Here is a 13,632-nt window from a genome sequence, read left to right on the forward strand (position 1 = left end):
TTCTTTTGTATTTTAAAGGTAATTTTAAAATGCTTGTATATATATATATATATATATATATATATATATATATATATATATATATAAATTATAAAAAGTAATAAAAAGATAAAAAATAATTATATATAATGATATATACAAATTATTCAAACAATGGAACTAAACTATAAATCATATTATTAAGTTAATAGATCAATGTGTATCAAGTATCCTACACCTTAGCGGAAAGTATCTACTAATTGGTTAAGGATTTATCTTTTCCATAGATATTGTGTTTCTTAATTTTCACTTTCTTACGAAGATTGTACTTTGGTGAAAGTAAAATTAGTAGAATTATTAATTCAGGTTACTAAATTGAGATTGAGTCAGTTCGAATCCAGTAGTGAGTTAAGGTAAGTTGGGTTAAAAAAAACTCAAAATAATTCAATAATGATAGTCTAAATTCAACTTTTTACAAGTAACAAGCTTATGCATATATGTATATCATCTAATCATTTTTAACTTTAAGATAAAAGACTTTCAATTTAATGGTAATAAAGTGAAATATAGAACTATAAAAAAAAGGACAAAATTTAGATATTTTTAGTATTGCTTTTAATTTAAAATCAAATTTCTATTTTAATAAAAAATAAATGTATAATGCTATATTGTAAATTATTAAAATAAAATTTCATTTAAAATATTTTAAAAATTGTACCCAAATTTTATCTGGTTGTGTCATGAGTTATAACTGAGAAAGCGAGTCAAAATAAATTAAACGCAATGGAAATTTTTGTTTTTGTCAAAAGCAACGGATAGTTTTTGTTTTTGGTGTTGGAACTAGGAAACCTACGACGGGCCTTGGAAAGTCCAGTCCAGACCCAACTCAGCATAGCCCTTAAATAGATACAAAGGTGACCCTGAATAGAGATTTAAGCAATGGATTGTTTGAAGTCCAACAACAGAAGTTTTTAGGAAATGGATTGGACCCCTCAGGTCACGATAATGAATCAGGCCATGAGACCCCCCCCCCCCCCCCACCATCAACAACTTTTAAGGTTTCTTATTTTCTTACTCTCTTTTTGACAACTGTATAATTTTTAAAATAAAATATCACTCGTTTATGGAATACCATTAACCTTGATGGAGCAATTGTAGTGACAAAGACAGAAAGTAATTATATGATTTAATTTTCTAAAATAAAAAAATAATCAAAATGATAACTATTTTATTATACAGGTAATTTTATAAAAAATTTAACCATTATTTTTTAATTAATAATTATAAATATATTTTATTTTTTGAGAATTCAAATCCTTTACAAACATTTAAAGATGGAGTGCAGTACCCACGGGAGAATTTTGAGGTTGTCTGGTTTCTCGCGAGAATGAAAAGACAGGAACAGTGAAAAAAAGGAGCGAAGGCACATGTTGTGTGTCGTGGTCCAATGTCCATTTTCTCTCTAGAAAGAAGAGCGAGCTTTCCGTACTCCTTTTCATTATTATAATTTAGTGATACGATAGTCAACTTATACTTATAAAAGTAGTAGCACTTATATACGTAGAGGAAGTGTGCTTATAACGAACGTCATAATAATTTAAGCATAACTGTCAATTATTCAGGCGCCGTCCCGCGACTGATGGCTTATTAAGATAAAGAGGGCCCACGTTTTTTTTATTTGACTTGTCAGACATTCTCAGCCTCTCTCACTCCACTCACACTCTCACTCACTTTTCTTTCTTTGTACTAGTTAATAAATAAGAAAGTGTAAAAAAAGTGAGATAGAAAATAAAATAAAATAAAATAAAAAATATTTATAAAAATATTAATAATCTAATAATAATAAAAGAAACATATGTTGACATACAAGAGTATTAAATGGAGGGAGAACAAAATAAAATAAAATAAAATAAAAATATAAAGAATGATGTAATAAAAAAGCAAATAATATAAATATAAGTTATCATCATAATAATATAAAACTAGTAAGTGCGGCATCTAATCACGGTAATAATGTTAGATCTGTAGCATGGGTCGCATTTGTAAAAGATATTATTGATGTTTCAAAATTTTTTTTAAAATTTTTGACTTTGTAATAACACCTATGGGTCATAGTGTTATTTCTTTCCTTTAAGTTCAACTCTATCTCAAGATTCTACATTAATTATTTTAATTATCATTTCCTTCATTGTTGTTACTCAATAATGTTTATCTATTTATTTAGTGATTGATTGATAAATTAGACCAATTTTTATTCACCAATCACTATATATACTAAGTGAAATTAATTATTTAATTTCAGCGTCAAATTCAACTGGCGGGTACATTGGTGATAACGAGAGCAGTGATGACATGCCAATGCCAGAAGGTAAAGGTAGTTTCAGCTGCAACGAGGTTAAATATTTTAATGTGAAAAAAGGTCTAACTCAGCATAGTACTCAAATAGACACAAAAGTGAAATTAAAATTAGGCACACAAAATCGACCCTAAATAGAGATTTAAGCAATGGATTGGTTAAAAGTCCAATATGAGACCCCCCAACAATAACTTTTAAGGATTCTTATTTTCTTATTCTCTTTTTACAACTGTATAAATTTAAAAATTAAAATAAAATATTACTCGTTTATGGAATACCATTAACATTGATGGAGCAATTGTAGTGACAAAGAAATGATTTAATTTTCTAAATAAAATATTATTTTAGAAAATAAAATATTTTTAATATTTTTAAAAAAATTAATTATTAAAATGATAACTATTTTATTATTCATGTAATTTTACAAAAATTTTAACTGTATTATATTCGGTGATACGGTAGTGCACTTATACAATAGCTTATCACCAATGCAATAATAACTTAAGCATAACTGTCCATTATTGAGCTGCTGTCCCCCACATTGATGGCTGGTCCACCATTTTTTTTATTTGATTTGACAGACATTCTCAGCCTCCCTTACTCCACTCACACTCTCTCTCGATCTTGTAACCAACTTTTATGTCGGCAACTGTAATGTTGAGATGATTTCCATTTTTTCAACACACGAGTCATTAGTTTCTTAGATGTTATTCCTTTCCTTTAAGTTCAACTACATATTTTAATTATCTTTCCCTTCATCAGTTGTTACTATCTAGTGATTGATTTATTTTAAAACTAAAAATTACAAATAATATTTTCTAAATTGTTTTTAATAATTTTTTAAACTATTTAAAAAATTCAACATTGGCTTAATTAATAAAACAATTTTTTTAACTTATGCAACATTGCACAAGAAATTATACATAATAAGTTTTATTAAAAGCTACATAAGTTAATATAATTGAAGTTGTTAGGTACCTCTTTTCTCAATGATTCCTAGACAAAGGGAAAGTGACTTTTGATGTGGATGATTTCCACACTCGTCATTTTTAAGCTCGTGTACTTATTATATAACTTGTCGTACTTGTAAAAGGAAAGGGAAAGAATGTTTGATGAATAGCATGTGGTGCCTTCCCCTGTTCTTGCTAGGTTACGTAGTCCAACGCTTTTTAGATTTGATTCGCCACACACTTGGACAAGTCAAGGTCTTTTCTTCCTTTTTGTCTTACATACGAATTCTCTGTATATATACCCCCAAATGAATCGATGCTCTGCACAAAAATCTATCCTCTTTAATTTGCTCTGTTTCAAAGGTGCAATCGAGGATACTCCTAGCACTAGCACTCATGGCTGGAAGTCACCACCCCGGATTGCCTGGTCTAAATGAGCGCAGTCTTCCATTTCGGCTCATTTTGCCTGATCTAAATGAGCCCAGGGTTCCATTCGAGCGCGCTTGGCCTGATCTAAATGACCCCGTTCTTTCTTTTCCATATAAACCCACTTCGCCTGTTCGTAAGGAACCTGCTTTGTCTTTGCCTTATGTGAGTTTACTCCCTCCTCTCGAGGGTATTAATGACGAGAATGAACAAGAATCTGAAGAGAATGAGGTAGGTGAATGACGTGTTGTGTATAATTTAATATGCTTTATATTCCTCTCTTCGATTGCCTCTGTCTCTCTGTCTGTGTATTTAACTAATAGTGTGATTGATTGATTAATTGTTAATGTATGTGTTCGGCATCCATTCACCGCTTACTTACTCAATGAAATTAATTAGTTTCAGCGCCCAATTCCACTGCTGTTTGATGATGAAGAAAGCAGTACTGCTACCACTGCTGCCTCTAGGAAACGTACAAGAGAAAGAGAAGGAGAAGGAGAAGGTGAAGGGGAAGGTAGCTCCAAACACTCAACATGGAAGAAGATGTGTTATTCAGCAAAGAAGGCTGTTAAAAAGTTCGTCAAAGACACATGGAACTAATGTGTGATGATGTATGATTGGATGCACACGGAATAATTAAGCGCACGTTTATGTTTCTGTTTGTTTTTGTTTGCTCTTTAATTAGATGCTTTGGAGGGTCTACTGTGGAGTCTCATGTCGTTCTGTTTTATTACTTAATTTGATGTATTTGACATGATATTGAATATTTGTACCAAATTTGTCATATTATCATTATGTAAAAGACTAGTTTGGATATATCTTTTTTTTATTTTTTTAAAATTCTTCTCTTCTTAAATGGAAGTGAAAAGAGAGCTAGGAAATAAAGTAAAATAATACCCACATAGCAGATGCACCCTGCAAGATACTTTCAAATGAAAAAGCTTACTCCACCTACTTGGCTTTGGTGATGCATAATTAAGTAAAATGATGCTTCCTCTCCTCTATCACTTATCAACTGCTTCAAACCGACACCAATAAAAGTTGTGTTCGCTTTTGCTTCAGCATGAGATGCCCCATTCGTGATTTGTGGGACTCTAATTTTTCCATGGATTTAGAATACCTTTTAAATTTATCAGTAAATACTTTTTTTTATCACAAATTAAAAACTGCATCTTGAGAGAAGCGTGAGAGGATGTGGGATGGTGGGAAAGCATAGGGGATTTTTTTTAATTTCATTTTTTATTTTTAAAAATAGTGATAAAATATAATACATTATAAAATTATTTTTTATCAAGAAAAGTGTTATAATAACAAATATGTTTTAATTATTTCTTTCACTTTCTCTTTTGTTTATTCAAATAAACAAAAAATATATATTTTTGTGAAGTGTCCTAAAAAAAAAATCCTCTCTATCTCTGGATACCATATCTACCAATTATAGAACCTCTACTTACCAACTGCCGACAAAAATAATTATTAAAGTGTCATATCTTCGTTTTCTATTTGCAAAGTTTTGTGAAGGATGTATTCTTTCTTGTTTTTATGATTCCCTTCACAAGACATTTAAAATATGAAATATAAATAAAATGTTACCAACAATTTTACAATTACTAACAGTAGTTGGTTGTTTTGACGTAGACAGATAAAGTAAATTACAGAATTTAATTTTCCAAACAAAAAACTAATTTTGAAAGAATAATACAAATCATGTTTCTTGAATAGAAAATCAATAAATAAAATTATAACTACGTTTAGAATATACTGTACATATACTTATTTTTTTAACAATTTTTAATCGCTATTGTTTTAATTAATAATTATAAATATATTTTCTTTTTTCCTTTGGAGGACATTGAAAGGTGGGGAGTGCAACCCCATGCGGAGAAATTTGAGGTTGTCTGTTTTCTGATAAATATGAAAGACAGATAACAGTAAAAAGGAGATCTAGTTCGTAGGTTTTGTGTCGTTTGCATTATTGCCTTGTGAATCTGTTTGCATAGCTGTCAAGTGAGAAAGGTTATCAGTATTATAAATTTATTGTACTTTTTTATAAATTAGAGAAAATATTAAATTTTTTTGCATTGCTTCTTCCTTTTCTTGTCTTTTTTAAATTACTTCCTCCATGAAATTTTAAAAATAGAACATGAAAATGTGAGGTTTTAATAATTATTGATGTTGGCCGGTAGAGCTTATTTACTGATATGTATCTAGACAAAAGGGACAGCGTTTTAATAATAATTTAATGATAATTGAGGTTGCTTATATACGTTTACGGACTTATAAAAGTAGATGAGGTGCGCATTTAAATAATACTATAATAATTTAACTATGATCATTACTTACTCAGCTGAACGTGGTGCTTCTCGTGACTGATGGCTAGATTAGGTTCGGTGTTCCCACACTTTTTTATTTGATTTGTCAAACACTCTTCCTTTTGCTTCACTCACTTCTTCTCCCTTTTAGTTCATTCATTCCCGCTAAAATGGGTGAAATTTTGGTCAAAAGGTGAAAAAGGAGAGAAAATGAAAGATACAATAAATGATGCTATAGAAAAAAGTGAATATAAAAATATAATTATTTCAATAATAACAAAAACTTATATATTGACATGCACAAGTGTGTTATTGCAACTAAATTTGTTGAATCCCACATGTTTTAAACAGTACCCTTTGACAAGACAATTAGCCAGGCCGAATTAAAGTCGCACATTTATATGCAAATTAATAGTAGCATATAAATGTACTTACATAATCTGAATAATAATAAATAAATATTATAATAATATTCTATAAATATATATATATAAAAAAGTTTTCCGTTTTTTGTAAGAGAATAATATATAATTGAATAGTATATGCCATAATGAGGAAGGCAATTTAAGTATTAAGAATGTTTTCATTTAAGATAATTTTAAAAACAATTTCATTTAAAAAATAAGACTCACAGATGTAAATAATGTAATCATGTTTAACTTTAAGATAAAAATGTTTCATTATGTATATTTTTGGTCGTGAACCTGGTTTTTTCAAGTAGGTTAGTGCAAATTTTCAGAAATGAAATGGACTCTTTACGATAATGAATCAGGCCCACAACTGATCCATTATGAACTTTTAGTCACCGTTGCTTGGGCTTCGTACTTGCTCGTTCTTTGCACAGATGGCACTAGTATTTTTAAGCCTTTTCCTTTGTTACTACTCTTTCAAATGTTAAATTGTTAAAGAGACTTTTAAATTTTATTTTTTAAAAAGGAATAATATTTTCCACAAATTAATATTTAGAAAAATAATAATATTCTAGTGCCTTGTGTTTTTAGTGTTACTTGAATGTTTTTTGTGCTCGGGCCTTATGCTTCAGTGTTTTGTACCATCGACCTAAACAAAGATTATAATATACAGAGATACAATAATGCAGAAAAATAATACAATGACATTATTTGAAATGTTTAAAATAAAAATTAAAATGAACGTGTTTAATAATTTTATTTTTCTTTCATGTAATTCGGAATGCAAGATAGAATTAGTTTATTATTGATTTTTTTTTTTATTACTCCGTTATCTTCTTAAACAGTGAAATGAAATGTTCAATTGATCCATCTCATTACGAAATACCATTCTATTTTGTATCATTTTATTATATTCTATTCAAGTCACACAATATTTGAAAAAGGTTTGTTGAACTTGAATGTCATTACCAACATTATGCAAATATTATATATCACCCAAATCCTAACAGGAAACGTAATTCTAATAAAGTGAAAAAAAAGTTAAAAAATAGAAGAAAAAAAAGAAATATCCTTTATTTAATACAAGTAACTGAAATTAACAGGAAACGTCATCCCGTGCCTCCTAGAAATGGAGGTGCGGGGAATCGAACCCCGTGCCTCTCGCATGCGAAGCGAGCGCTCTACCATATGAGCTACACCCCCAATTGATATTGATTTAGACATACAATATATATAATTATTCGTTTTACTAATTCTCTTATACTGGACCATAATATATACCAATATATTAAAAATTATAAATCCTATGGAAATTTTGTTAAAAAAATATTTTGATTTAATCTAGTTATTTTATTTCGAATAAAAAAAAAAACCATGTTTCCTTGTTAATCTGCATGCATTGAGTTTCGACAAGGCAATGTCGTGACAAAATTTGGTTCCACAAGTACTATAATGTTAAAAAATCACAAAATTTTAGCTGGAATTTTTAGACATTATTTGAAAAAAATCCTTTAAATTTTGAAAAATTGATTATTTCTCCCAAATAAAATAAACCAAACACACATTAACGTGTTGTGATGGATCACAATCAAACGTAATCCTGCTCTGATAAATGTGTTGCATAACGAGAACATGAGGAATGTTCGCAAATTTAGCGCACATAACGCATGTAACAGAAACCCCTTAACGGATTCAACCTCCACGGTTTGACCACGGTTTATGCGTAACCCAATATTACAGCACACACACACCTGAGACCTGACATTTGTTTTCTCATTGCATATAAATATGTTCTGCAACTATAATTAATTTATTAAAAAAAAAAACCAGAATCATATTAAGCAGACGACTACATATCTTTGTTCTCGTTTGCATTCGGTTTAATTATTAGACCCTTGACTTGATTAATTATTTCAGAACTTGGAGTTGTGGAATAAATTTCTGTATTATTTTCTGGGATATTGTTGTGTTGATCATCTTGGTTGGTTTTCATGATGGAATGGTCTTCAAAATATGCTGCAAGGGCTTACCTAGATACCCTTCAACTGGTATTCACTTACGTCATTTTCATTTTATCTATCTGATTTTTTTCTTTTTCATTTCTCTTGATGAAAAATATGAATGCTTTGATGATGAATCAACTGAAGGGTGATTTTACATTCTCTGTATATGTGCTTCACATTTTTTTTCCTTGACAGAATTAAACGCGTTAAACAACCCCTTAATTTTTATGGTATTCCACATTTTTTACATGTTTACTAGCATGTTTGTTCTCTAGTTTTTTTTTTATTATTATTATTCGTTCTTCTCATTGGATAAGGCCTCAGTCTATAATCAATCAGGGTTCATCGATTATTTGTTTCTCTTTGTTATTGTTTACATAAAGTATATTGGAATCAAATTGACGTAGACCAATCCCTGCTTTGTGTTAGAAGTTCCATAAAGCATAAATCAAGTAACACGCGAATAATAAATGTTTGTATTAAAGGTCAACACACCTGCATTAAAGGTTAACACATATTAACAAGGTAAAGTTCCAACTTTGATTGGAGAATAACACTAATAGTATCAATGGTATAGTATCTAAATTTTATCTTTAATACACATTATTCATTTTTTTCTTATCATATATAAAAGGAAAATAATGCAAGGAATAATCCTTGATTTTGAGGAATAGATTGAAAGCAGGATTTGATATTCTCAAATCCTTGCAATCAAGGTGCAATGAACTTCATTGACACCTTCAAATAAGAGCCGTGTGATATTTTACACAATGTCTATATTATAACATTCCCTAATTTGTGGCATGTATTCCAAGTTTTTTTTACAAGTATTATGTTTCATTGTTCTTGACAGTGTAACAATCATAAAAGACAATATGGCACTTGGAGAATTCAAGAGCCAGGAAGAAATGAATTTGTATCAGCATTAGCAGCAGGAATGAAAGCAAAACTCATATTGGAAGTGACATCACGTGTATCCCTATCCACAATTGCCCTAGCAGCTGCTGCTAGATACACTGGAGGCAAGCTTGTGTGTATTCTTCCTGAGACAGTCCTTGATGAATCAAAAGAAGTTATTAACAACTCAGGGCTTGAAGACCAAGTAGAATTTAGAACTGAAGACCCCTCCAAGCTACTTCCCTACTATGAAAACATTGATTTCTTCCTTGTTGATTGCAAAGATGAAAACTATACAAGGTTGCTCAACTTGGTGGATGTAAACCCAACAAGATCTATAGTCGTGGCAAAAAACCTGGGTGGTGATGGTGATAAAAAAGGGCTAGGAGGGTATCTTAGAGTAAAGGACAAGAAATTAGCAGTAAGATCTCTAAAGCTTCCCTTAGGGAAAGGCATGCAAGTTACTAGGATTAGCAATAATGATGACTCTAATGAGAGACATGGGATTAGAGGAGAATACAGCAGGAAATGGAGAAAGAGTTCATGGGTTGTCAAATATGATGAGGAGAGTGGTGAGGAACATATATACAGGGTACCTCAGGTTGATTGGTTCTGGGGTTAACATAGCAGCTTCCAAATATTGCCAGAAGGAAGAAAAAAAAAAAAACTTGTATTTTTGGTGTTATAAGTGCATAACACCTTGTTGATAAATAATATGCTGAGCCTAAGAAGTGCATTAGACTTAGTCAGGAACCATGTAGCTTGTGTCCTGTGTAGTTGAAAAATATGGGATGGCATATTATTTTGTATCTAAACTCAAAATTAATAATCTTTGACATAAAAACCAATGCTTAAATAATGTTAATCTGGGGGAGTGCTTGTGTTGCATTCTAAGATTTAGACATTTACCTTCCAATTGTTTCCTTATATATTTATTCACATGCATTCAAATCCACCAGCAAAATTTTATCTCAGCACTGCACATGTTACTTCCATGCATTAGATTCCCAACCATCTGTGCAATTCTTTTTCCATCAAGTCACCAGCAAAGGCATTTTAAACAATGTCTTGGATATATGCATGCAAATCCCTTGACCCTTTTTGCCATTATTTTCTTTTATAGTTTTTATTGCGTTCTACTTATTCAAAGAAAAAAAAAATCTTAGAAAGCAAGAGGACATTTGTTCACCGTTTGCCTTGAACCCCTCCTTTAAAAAAGGGAATATAATCAGTATCTTGTAGTCTTGTAGCGTTTATGTCTTCTGCAAACAGTTTGCCAACGGTGCATACATTCATAATTCATATTTTAAAAAGCTAAAACGAGAAGGAATAATTGAAGAATTTTGACGGATAACATTATAAATCATTTTATGGACCACGGATCTTGTCCAAATGCAAATAAATCAACACCCGCTTCATAATTTATTTAGTACATGCCAACCCCAATTTAAAATCCAAGCATAAAGTTAATAACAATTTTTTTTTTGGGTTGGTAAGACAAGTTTTATTTATGGCGTGTTAGTCCAGTTCAAGTTGCTACAAATTGTCAAGCAGATCTTGTTCCGTTGGAAGGAAAGTTACTTCAGCCGTATGATCCATTACATCCATTCTTATGATTGAAAGTATGAACACTGGAATGTATAATATTTGAGAATGAATGAATATGGAGATAACAGGAAAAGGTTTCAAAGTAGAGAAATGATGCTTGATGTTGAGTTCTTAAGAATATAAAGGAGTGATGATTACCACTTTGTACCAACCACTATCCCCCACTACAACCACCAAACATAAACCTTCAAACGCAAGAGACTTCTCAGCTGCCTTGGTAGGCACATTTCCTCTCTTATTGGCGAAGTTTGTATCCACCATTGCTCACAGGCTTGGATCTCACTTGATCAAGTCTATGAATGGCAAATATTAGATCTTGGACTCAGTTATGGCCATTTTTTGTCAGGCTGTGTATTCTGAAACTTGTCGTGGATTTCAAAATCTTAACATTGGCGTATGACAGTGGAAGTAGTGGTTTTGCAGCAGGAAATGCTTGCAAGAACACAAATTATCAAAATTTCCTCCCTCCACCGTACCAGAATATATCCCATATGATATGCACGCCTGTATGGCATACATATGAGTTGAGGGTAAGTTCATTTGGTTGTGGTCTTGTGGTTTTTACTTCTACCCATTCAACTATTCTTGTCAATTCTTGATTCTTGAAACTTTTTGACTTTGATCTGGTTTACGTTGACCTCATGATTATTCAAGTTCAGAATTTTTAAAAATCAAAAGCTGTTTCTCAGACAACCAAACCAAATCTAAAATCTAGCTAGAAATTTATCGCTATGTTAAATTTATGAATGCCTGGGATGTCCCTTTAAAATCTAATAGTTTAGTATTGATCTTTTATTGCAGTACATCCAGAATGATGGTACCACAACCATCTTATTATCTGCTCCCTACACTATAGGGTGGGTAGGAATTGGATTTTCTAAAGATGGTATGATGGTTGGTTCCAGTGCAATGGTGGGATGGATTAGTAAACATGGTCATGCAAAAATCAAGCAATTTTACTTAAGGGGTAGGAAGTCATCAGAAGTCATTGTAGACAAAGGTGAACTACCTCTCAATAATGTGCCCGCGGCTGTGGCAACTAATGGGGCTGAAATTCATTTGGCATTTCAGTTACAGATGACAACTCCGCTTGAGAGACAACCAATTCTATTGGCTTTTGGCAGTAAATATCCACAGAACCACCACCTCTCCAAGCATGAAGACAAAACAGCTATTATATTTGATTTTTCTTCAGGTCTAAAATCATTTCTTTATGACTCCAACAGCAGTACAGCAGATATGTCATTTTATAATTATTCTATTATGTTGCACATTTTGACAGCTGTTTGCGATTCCAAAAAGAAGACTTCTCTTCACCTCCTTTTTAGCAAAAATTCGTTTCAGTGAACCACATTTACATTTAGTAGGGTAATATTAATTTAAACAATCACATTTCAACTCAAAATTACCACTTTCTGCAATTTTGAAAATTAGTTTTGTTTGGAGGATCTAAATTTGAATCAGTCCATCTTTTAATCAAACAAAATTTAACATTATTTTGGCTATATTACTCCATGACAAAACATGTGTAGCATCTTGTGACATATAACTTCTCGAGAGTAGAAACATGATCAGCAATACTTCTCACAGGCTCTTCGGGTCCTGTATCCCATGAGTTGATTCAGATAAGGAAGAACCATGGAATAGTGGGTATAATAGGGTGGGGTCTAATCCTCCCCGTGGGGGCAATTGTTGCTAGATACTTCAAGCATAAGGATCCCCTATGGTTCTATCTCCATGCAGCAATTCAATTTGTGGGATTCACATTCGGGATTTGTACAGTCCTTCTTGGATTACAACTCTATTCCAAAATGCATGCCCATATACCAGCTCATAGAGGCATAGGCATCTTTGTCATGGCACTAAGTATTCTTCAGGTTTGTCATGTTCAATCTTCGACCTATCACTTTGTTAAGTACAATTTGAACTGACTTTAAAGCTATGTTCAGATATCGGCATTCTTCTTGAGACCAAACAAGGATTCCAAGATGCGAAAAATTTGGAATTGGTACCACAGTTGGTTTGGAAGGTTGGCACTTTTATTTGCAGCCATTAATATAGTGTTGGGAATGCAAGCTGCGGGGGCAGGAAGTGATTGGAAGATAGGTTATGGATTTCTTGTTGGTACAGTAGTTGTAACAGCTATCGTTCTTGAAGTATTGGCTTATTTGAAAAGATCAGAATCTCTACCTCCTAACTTCCAAGTGGACCCCGTTGGAGAAGCTTCATTTCCAAGTAATCGAGCACTTTCTTTCCTTTATTTTCATTCCCTTGTTTCATTTCATTCATTTAATAAAAAAGCTGCTGAAAAACAAAACATTTTAGTTCTGTCTAAATTATCTCACTACTTCCATGAAGCAGGGGGAATGTGATTGCTGCTAGTTTTGAACTTCCACAAGCATTGTCAAGTGTTCAATTAAACCAGCACATACGAAATCACGTTGCTGGTTCAAGTTCGGGTATGTGCGGTTCATTTGGATTATTTTCGACATGCCGTGATACTATTTCTGGGTGTGCTTTCCTCGGGTACATATAGATGGAAACTTTTATAACCAGCTAGAAGTTTGCCAAGTTGGACAATACTAATGTTTGGCTTTCTCACTCGAACTTAACGAGATTGAACTCTGTTTTCTTTTTTTCTTTATTGGGTTTCTGTTGGTCAAGAATGTAAATGATGATTCCTAGAGTTAT

The 13,632-nt window shown here is 31.8% G+C and overlaps 2 protein-coding genes and 1 non-coding gene across 3 annotated transcripts; 2 read left to right on the plus strand and 1 right to left on the minus strand.

Moving 5' to 3' along the window:
• Positions 1–7,563: 7,563 nt before the first annotated feature.
• On the minus strand, positions 7,564–7,636 carry TRNAA-CGC. Its single transcript has one exon. It is a non-coding gene; the product is annotated as a tRNA-Ala (tRNA).
• Positions 7,637–8,424: 788 nt separating this feature from the next.
• On the plus strand, positions 8,425–9,955 carry LOC113851078. Its single transcript, XM_027481565.1, has 2 exons — positions 8,425–8,481; positions 9,290–9,955. Exons 1-2 carry the CDS (start codon positions 8,425–8,427, stop codon positions 9,953–9,955), a joined length of 723 nt encoding a protein of 240 aa, XP_027337366.1.
• Positions 9,956–11,223: 1,268 nt separating this feature from the next.
• LOC113849909 (cytochrome b561 and DOMON domain-containing protein At3g61750-like) lies at positions 11,224–13,599 on the plus strand. Its single transcript, XM_027480154.1, has 5 exons — positions 11,224–11,471; positions 11,743–12,136; positions 12,532–12,818; positions 12,891–13,176; positions 13,303–13,599. The coding sequence occupies exons 1-5, from the start codon at positions 11,241–11,243 to the stop codon at positions 13,311–13,313; spliced, it is 1,209 nt and encodes a 402-aa protein (XP_027335955.1). The 5' UTR covers positions 11,224–11,240; the 3' UTR covers positions 13,314–13,599.
• Positions 13,600–13,632: the final 33 nt, after the last annotated feature.

Source organism: Abrus precatorius, unplaced genomic scaffold (assembly GCF_003935025.1).
Source record: "Abrus precatorius isolate BTA unplaced genomic scaffold, Abrus_2018 Scaffold9, whole genome shotgun sequence".
In the NCBI taxonomy this organism is placed as follows: Eukaryota; Viridiplantae; Streptophyta; class Magnoliopsida; order Fabales; family Fabaceae; genus Abrus; species Abrus precatorius.

Excerpts from the sequence above, each read along its gene's own strand:
- LOC113851078 (XM_027481565.1), top strand. The coding sequence starts at position 8,425 with ATGATGGAATGGTCTTCAAAATATGCTGCAAGGGCTTACCTAGATACC. Across the intron at positions 8,482-9,289 it reads ACCTAGATACCCTTCAACTG|TGTAACAATCATAAAAGACA; the intron begins GTATTCACTTAC and ends TGTTCTTGACAG.
- LOC113849909 (XM_027480154.1), top strand. The coding sequence starts at position 11,241 with ATGGCAAATATTAGATCTTGGACTCAGTTATGGCCATTTTTTGTCAGG. Across the intron at positions 11,472-11,742 it reads GGCATACATATGAGTTGAGG|TACATCCAGAATGATGGTAC; the intron begins GTAAGTTCATTT and ends CTTTTATTGCAG. Across the intron at positions 12,819-12,890 it reads TGGCACTAAGTATTCTTCAG|ATATCGGCATTCTTCTTGAG; the intron begins GTTTGTCATGTT and ends AGCTATGTTCAG.